At 42.0% G+C, this 8,473-nt stretch overlaps 1 protein-coding gene across 4 annotated transcripts; it reads left to right on the top strand.

Annotated features, from left to right (window-relative positions):
• The first annotated feature begins 200 nt into the window (after positions 1-200).
• On the top strand, positions 201-7,335 carry PDP1 (pyruvate dehydrogenase phosphatase catalytic subunit 1). Of its 4 annotated transcripts, XM_077167208.1 has the most exons (3): positions 349-436; positions 1,209-1,243; positions 4,986-7,335. In XM_077167208.1, exons 2-3 carry the CDS (start codon positions 1,213-1,215, stop codon positions 6,641-6,643), a joined length of 1,689 nt encoding a protein of 562 aa, XP_077023323.1. In that variant the 5' UTR covers positions 349-436; positions 1,209-1,212; the 3' UTR covers positions 6,644-7,335. The 4 variants fall into 4 exon arrangements, with proteins under 4 accessions (XP_077023326.1, XP_077023323.1, XP_077023324.1 ...); XM_077167211.1 differs by lacking the exon at positions 1,209-1,243 and having other exon boundaries at positions 201-436; XM_077167209.1 differs by lacking the exons at positions 349-436; positions 1,209-1,243 and adding an exon at positions 494-598.
• The last annotated feature ends 1,138 nt before the right edge of the window (positions 7,336-8,473 follow it).

The raw sequence follows: 8,473 nt of genomic DNA on the forward strand, positions 1-8,473 counted from the left end.
GCTTGCCGGCCCGGCTCACAAGCATCGCGCAGCCCAGGCCTCCACCCCGCTGCCTGGCGTGGTCACGTGAGGCGGACCCATGGAACCAATGAGCGGGTCACGCCGAATGGAAGGGATTGTCTGACCCCGTGACGTCACAAAGCTGGAGGGGAGGGGGCTCTTCTTCCGCCACCGCCCTCCCGGCCGTGGCTCGCCCTCCTGTTCCCCGCCCACCCGCCACTGCGCAACCAATCAGGAAGCGGGAACCGCTCCGAGCCCGAACGTGCTGGCTGGGAAGGGTGGCGGCCCCGTGGGGCAGGGGCGCGGAGTGGGCCGGCCCGGATCGTGGGGCAGCGCTGCGGCGTGTTGCTTGGGGCTGCGTGGAAGAAACGCTGGGGGAGTGCTGCCGCTGCCGCCTCCTCATCGGAAAGAAGAGGCTCGTCCCCTACCGGGCCCGGTTCGTATTCCCTGCTCCCGGCACTCAACCGCCCCCTTCGGAATCCCCTCCCATCCGCCGAAAGTTGTGAGGGGGACGCTGGGGCTGAGAGCGCCCGGCGCGTGGGTGGAGGGCTGGTAGTCGGCTGACACTGCTGGCGAGGGACTAGCGGGACAGCGCCAGGTGCGCGCGGGGGCGTCGAGGCTGAGCCACCGAGCGCTGTGGGACCTCCGCGCGGTCCTCCGCAGGCCCCGCTGTCAGTCCAGGGAGCGCCGTGGGGACCTGCGGGAGGGTACGCTCCCGGGAGGCTGCGGGGTCCCTGCCGAAGAATCTCCTCTTTACACACCGGGGTCTCGTGTGACTCCACGGGCAGCCCGCCGCGGGTTGGTCCCTAGTGTTGTGGGGTGGGCCTGGGCTGGCAGCGGGCAGAAGATGCTGCGCGCCTGTGGGCTTCGTGCCGGGGCGGGATGGAGGGGCCGACCCCGGGCTCGCCTCCACTCGCGCTTGGGCCCCCACCGCCTCGGGCTGTGACTCTGCCTCTCCCGCGGGGTGGGTTGGTGTGGTTGGTTTCCTTCTTCCCACCCCTTTCTCCCTCCATCCTCTCCCCGCCGCTCCCCCGCCCAGCCCCATTCACCGGGCTGGAGCGAGACCTCGCCCCTCCTCCGCTCCCTCCTCCCGCGCCGCCGCCTCCTCTAATGAGCATCTCTGCCTTGCCTTCAATGGGCCGGTGCTCCTGTCGCTGCTGCTACCCGCGCGGGTTGTGGATGTTGTCGGCTCCGTGTTATGATGACAGGAGAATGTGTGTGTGTCCCGGGCCCAGGCGAATTGGTAGGTATTCACTTAACTACCTGCTTTGGGTACCCAGGAAGGATTGATGATTGATTTCGTGTGTGGATTGTTGTAGGTCGGTCGGTGTGTAGCTAGATAGGAAACGGGGATAAAGGCGAAGTGGGCCAGGGTAGCTCTGATGGCTTAGTGAGTGCAATTTTTTAGGTAGGGTCTAAGGAAACTCATCAAACAAGTACTGGCTTGATGTTTCGTGTCCTCCGAAGGAAGCCGGTGTTTTCACTCATGTAGAGATACAACGGGAGCTGTGAAATGGCTAGGCATTTTCAGAAAATGGTGAAAAAGCGAGAGGAGTCTTTATGTACGATGTTTAATGCAATCAGATTACATAAAAGGGTTCTGACATTTAATGAATAGTACAGCATTTTTTTTCATTTGTTCCAAAAGCTTTGCAAAACTCAAGAGGTCCAGAGTAGGTGCAATAACCATATTTTCTAATTTATTTTGTCTGCGGATATATTGATGAAGTGAGATGATTTCTTGGCACAAGTTCTGCTGAGAAGAGTAAGAATTAGTAAGATTGGATGGATTCTCTTCCGTGTTTCTGGTTGCAGTGCATCTTTCCTTATTAGTCATTGGCAAAATCGGCCCAAACTGTCTAGGACTGAGATGCTGCATATTACATAGCTGAGTCTCGATCGTGGGGTAGGAACTTTTCAGTGAAAATGTGGTCAGAAATAACTTGAAAATTTGAAATTTCTTCAGTTTATCAACAACTGTACCTTGTTATTGTTCTCATGCCCAGTTAAGAATCTTTTACTCCATTAATTTAGCAAATTGCTAAGCAGAAGTTTTTTTCCATTGGTTTTTGTTGTTGAATCACAGGCTTATTCAGAAAGATATTTGGAGTTTTTTGAAAGCTCTCTTATTTATGAAAACATTTGAAGTTAATTTGACATCTTAGGGCATCTGGCCTGATGGAAAGAAAATGTAATGTACCAGTGATAATAGAATGCTCATTAATCATGGAGCAGGATTTTCATGAACTCCAAGTTTACTAAGAATTTTTCTTTTAATGGCATGTTGGGAGTTGGAGGATTGAGATACGCTCTCAGTCCGTTTGCTAGGTCCGTGAATAACTGAAAGATATGGTTGATAAAATTCACTGTGTTTTTTTGTTTCAATCTTGAGAATTTTTGCTTGAAGGGAAACTGTAGTTTATTATTTGAGTATTTGAATTGCTTGCTGTTTGCATTTAAATATTATTCAAAGCACCTGCTGCACAAATCATTAGCTCTTTTGCCACAAGATTTTGTCTTACAGTCAACTACAAAAGCAGAAAAATTGTGAAAAACAAGGAATATAAAGAAACTTCAGCTTTCCTGGACTTGTTACATCTTGATTAGGCCTGTTGTACAGTAAACCATGTTATGCTTCTATCAACACCCTGCCCCCAGTGTACACACACAAATATACACAAACAGCCCTTTGATTCAATCTACATTCCATATACACATTATTTTTTTCATGTAAGAGTTTTAAGTTTTTAAAGTAAGGACAAATGCAAACATGGAAAACTGTGAAGAAAATTTCTGTTCATTAGGATTGGCATATGTTTCTGCTTTTAATAGTAGAATATCTTTCTTCAAAGCATAAAATTATGAGTTGATGTGTCTTCTACATGCAAATCTAAAAAGAGATATGGCTTATTATATCTGGAATTCAGTGTCATATGGCTCAACATTTGAGTGTCTCCTGGCTCTGTCATGTATGCTTAACCTTTGGATGACTTTCAGGTATTCAGTTTGAAGTGCTCTTATTTAAGTGGTTAGTCTTGATAGAGTCCTGTTCTTCTGGAATTTCTCTTTTTTAGAACTGGATTTCAGGATGCTTGTTAAGTTAGTGATTCTTATTTCCAGAATTTCACCTTCTATTGTTCAGTCTTGTCTTCATTTTTGTAAACAAATCCCTTCTTAGAGGGTGCAGCTGAAAGAATGCTACTTTCTGTCCCTTGTAAAAGGGGTTCTGTATGGCTTGCTTACGCAGTGCTTATTACAGAAGTAAACATAAATCAGTGCTCATTCAGTGTTTGTTTTTTTCAGCCCTCTCCCCACACACCCTATTAAGGCTTCTGAAACAATTCTTCAAAAATAAATACACGGAAATATTTTGGCATATAGCTTATGCTTACCACGATACTTGTAGATTTTGTTTCTTAATGGGTTTTGGCTTTGGAAGTAAAAATTGATAATGAAACTCAAATGACTTATTTTCTTACTCCTTTATTTAGTGCATTTGTTTCCTTATTTAAAGCCTTTCTAAAGCCTAGTTCATTATAGAACAAGTAAATACTTTGAAACAGTACCTTAAGTATTCAGGAGAAATGGATGTTACTGAGGAAGTCAAGAACATTTTTTTCTTTCATAAATTACCTTGTTTAATGCTACACATTGGTGAGATTTTCCAGAAAACAACCTAGCAAAATATTTTCATTGTCATATAATGAGTGGTATCATTGTTTTATTCATGATGATAATGCCACACTTTTAAAATCCAAACCTTAGACTATTATTTCATTATTCTTTGTGCTTCATTACATATTTTCATAGGGCAAATAGATACCATTGGTTTTTTTGCTTTGTTTTTAAAATGTAAGAGATTATATTTTTTTAGGTAAGAATTTTACATGGGATACAAGTGGATGAAAATAACATTTCTATAGCTTTATGGCTGATCAGTAACGCACAGTGCTAGGAAGTAAATTGAATTGTAGTACCTAGACCATTTCTGTTATGAACAAAATTTTAGAGCTATTAAAATAATGAAACTTTTTTTCATCACCAAGGACACGGTAATATTAAACGATGAATGAATGCAATCTGAATTTGATTTCAAAACCCCATTTCACCAAACACTTATAACATTGCATTGGAACAGGTGCTATTCAAGTCCTCTTCTAACATTCTATGCCTTTATAAGTGTTTGGTGAATTTAGGAATTTAGGAAACAGAAGCCCAAAAAGGTGAACTGGCTTTTACAGGGTTATTTGGCAAGTTGATGGCAGACCTGTGCCCCTTAACTCACCAGATTGGCCCAGTTTTCTCTAGTAGCAGGGGTTTGTAAGATCATCCATTTGGGTACAGGAAGGAAATATTTATATTTCAAAATTTAAAATTTTCTGCATGAGTTACAATGATCATTATATTAGTACAATGGTATATGTATATGACTTACAAATAATTTATAAATATGTATATGCTATGGGAGCATCTTAACGTTTTTCTTTGGCTGATGGTGATGTGCAATGAAATAACAATCGACCATGGGACTAGAAACAGGATTTTCCTAACAATTGACCACAGGACTAGAAACAGGATTTTCATAAATAGGAGAAATCTCTGTGCAAGATAGGAGAGCCACGGCCTTTTGTAAAGTTATAGAGGGAGAAGGGTGATTGGCCAGGTAGACTGCTACTGCATAGTGTTATATAACCTTCATCTCCTCTCCTTTACTCAGCCAAATCTGTTGTACATACTGCACAATTTGTACTGCACAAAGAAATCCGAAGAAAAAAGTGAAGCTAGATGACAATTGAGTCCTGGCTCCAGCAGCATATTCCTTGTAGAAATGTACAATGATGTCTGTATAAAATATAGTGCCTTCTAGCACAGGACTTAGTGTATAGATTCCCCTGCTAAATGTTCATTAAGAGCAATGGTAGATTAAATAGTCTGAAATGTAACTCTTTTTTTCTTTGTGTATATTTGTCTAATTTACTGTCTAGGAATCCCAGTCAGAAGTTCCAGTCTGCCGCTGTTCTCTGATGCAATGCCAGCACCATCCCAACTGTTTTTGCCCCTGATCCGTAACTGTGAACTGAGCAGAATCTATGGCACCGTGTGCTACTGCCACCATAAACATCTCTGCTGCTCATCACCCCACATTTCTCAGAGTCGCCTGAGATACCCACCCCACCAGGCATATGCTACCTTTTGCAGGCCAAAGGAGAACTGGTGGCAGTATACCCAAGGAAGGAGATATGCTTCCACCCCACAGAAATTTTACCTCACACCTCCACAAGTCAACAGCATCCTTAAAGCTAATGAGTATAGTTTCAAAGTGCCAGAATTTGATGGCAAAAATGTCAGTTCTGTCCTTGGATTTGACAGTAACCAGCTGCCTGCAAATGCACCCATTGAGGACCGGAGAAGTGCAGCAACGTGCTTGCAGACCAGAGGGATGCTTTTGGGGGTTTTTGATGGCCATGCAGGCTGTGCTTGTTCCCAGGCAGTCAGTGAAAGACTCTTTTATTATATTGCTGTCTCTCTGTTACCCTATGAGACTTTGCTGGAGATTGAAAATGCAGTAGAAAGTGGTCGGGCACTGCTACCCATTCTCCAGTGGCACAAGCACCCCAATGATTACTTTAGTAAAGAGGCATCCAAATTGTACTTCAACAGTTTGAGGACTTACTGGCAAGAGCTTATAGATCTCAACACTGGGGAGTCAACTGATATTGATGTTAAGGAGGCTTTAATTAATGCTTTCAAGAGACTTGATAATGATATCTCCTTGGAGGCTCAAGTCGGTGATCCCAATTCTTTCCTCAACTATCTGGTGCTTCGAGTGGCATTTTCTGGGGCCACTGCTTGTGTGGCCCACGTGGATGGTGTTGACCTTCATGTGGCCAATACGGGCGATAGCAGAGCCATGCTGGGCGTACAGGAAGAAGATGGCTCTTGGTCAGCAGTCACTCTTTCTAATGACCACAATGCTCAGAATGAAAGAGAACTGGAACGATTGAAATTGGAACATCCAAAGAATGAGGCCAAGAGTGTGGTGAAACAAGATCGGCTGCTTGGCTTGCTAATGCCTTTTAGGGCTTTTGGAGATGTAAAGTTCAAATGGAGCATTGACCTTCAAAAGAGAGTGATAGAATCTGGCCCAGACCAGTTGAATGACAATGAATATACCAAGTTTATCCCACCTAATTATTACACACCTCCTTATCTCACTGCTGAGCCAGAGGTAACTCACCACCGATTAAGACCACAGGATAAGTTTCTGGTGTTGGCTACTGATGGGTTATGGGAGACAATGCATAGGCAAGATGTGGTTAGAATTGTGGGGGAGTATCTAACTGGCATGCATCACCAACAACCAATAGCTGTTGGTGGCTACAAGGTGACCCTGGGACAGATGCATGGCCTTTTAACAGAAAGGAGAGCCAAGATGTCCTCAGTATTCGAGGATCAAAATGCAGCAACTCACCTCATCCGCCACGCTGTGGGCAACAACGAGTTTGGGACTGTTGATCATGAGCGTCTTTCCAAAATGCTTAGTCTTCCCGAAGAGCTTGCTCGAATGTACAGAGATGACATTACAATCATTGTAGTTCAGTTTAATTCTCATGTTGTAGGGGCGTATCAAAACCAGGAATAGTGAGTGGATCTTACTGTGGCAATTCTCCAGTGAAATAAACTTAAAGGGCAGATTTTTAAAAACATACTAATACAATAAGCATTTCTAGAGGATCATTCTAAACATTTGCCCATTTGGTACTCTAACTAGTCAAGTACCCCAAATTGACTTTGCAGCTGGGTGGCAGGATCACGAGAGTCTAAGTCTGCGCTAGCTTGGACCTCACAGCATCTGCACTTTTGAGGCAAGTTAGTTCCATATTTTAGGTGTCTTGAGACATTGGCTTCCTTTTATCAATCTGAGAAAATCAGGATGGCCTGGCAGATAGGATCTTGACTAGGCCAAATCCATTATCTTGCTGGGTGTATTCTCATGGTTAAAGGGAAGAAGCATTACTGCTCACACCTGCAGTCCCCTTTCTTTTCTCAAATTCCAGTGTACATGACATTTATTTATTGCATGAATTCCTACATTCAGAATCTATGCATTATTCATATAGTTATTTTAACCTGAAATTGTTTTTGAATCCAGTACTTTAAGCCATAAATGACAAGGAACCAAGTAACCTGAATTTCTACATTTTTGTGGTTATGAAGTGCTTCTTAAATGGAAAAACAAACTACTCCTTTCCCACCCCTGATTACCTAATGTACTTTATCCATTTTCTGTTTTGCCACATACTTGAGGACAATAAAAGTTTTTAGTTTTATTTACTCTTATATTGATGTTAAATAAAGAAAACTTTTTTTTTGGTTTTGTATTACTGAAAAGCTTTATTTAGTTTGAAATAAAAAGATCCAGAATAAAAAGCAGAGACTGATTCAATTTTTGCCACGTGCAGCCACCAGCACATATGGATCCCCAAAGGCCTGGCATTGTGTAATGGGGATGGGTAGACTGCTGCTGGGAAAACAGACTTTTAGATTTAGTTGTGATAAGAATTTTCATCATTTTTGGAATTCTACATATATATATATATATATATAATTATCAATTTGGGAAGTAAAGATTGAGGTATTACCATCAGGTACTGAGGCAAGAGGAAGAATTTCATTTTTTTCCCACTTAGACATAGGTCAGTTTAAATATTTGGTTTAAAAATTACCAAGTGCTTTAAACATATTGTAGCTTATAAATAGAAATGTTAAGATAAATATATGAGAAATTTAAAAAGGTAACTATTGTGCATGTGTGTTGCTTAATAGAACACTTCATAGCATCAAATGTTTGCAGCAGTCTTAATAATTATATGCAGTCCCTGTTAGATTCTGTATCAAAGTAAAATAATTATATTCATATTGGCTTTCTGGGAGCTTATTTGATATGTATCAAATGACCTTTTGTTCCTGTGTTTAATGATGATCTGTATACAGCTGTGCATTTAATTTCTTTGCTTATTCTGGCAGCGCTATTAAAAAATGACTATGACTATGTTTGATATTCATATAGATTTTAATATAAAACATGATCAGCTTTCCAATGTGTGATTAGTTGGGGTATGTTTAGGAGTCCTTTCAGATATCTGGTAGACTAAGCTAGACGTCTAAAGACTCCCTTTGGAGTGTGGATTCTGAAGCAATGTATTACTGGCCACTAAATTTGTTTCAATTAAAAATAGACTCAGGAAGATTGCAGTTCAGAACATCATATAGTGTTTTTTCAGGTTTTTTTTTTTTTAAAAAAAAAAAACTCAGCTCGGAAGTTATTTCCAGGCAGTATTTTGGAGAAGGGCTATACCATGCACTTACTTCTAAATTCTCATCTTTTAATGAAATGTATGTGGACTGCAGTAGCAATGAAATCTATTTCTAGCTACTCTTTGAATTACTCTTGAACAATACCACTGAAGAA

Source organism: Tamandua tetradactyla, chromosome 6 (assembly GCF_023851605.1).
Source record: "Tamandua tetradactyla isolate mTamTet1 chromosome 6, mTamTet1.pri, whole genome shotgun sequence".
Lineage (NCBI taxonomy): Eukaryota > Metazoa > Chordata > Mammalia > Pilosa > Myrmecophagidae > Tamandua > Tamandua tetradactyla.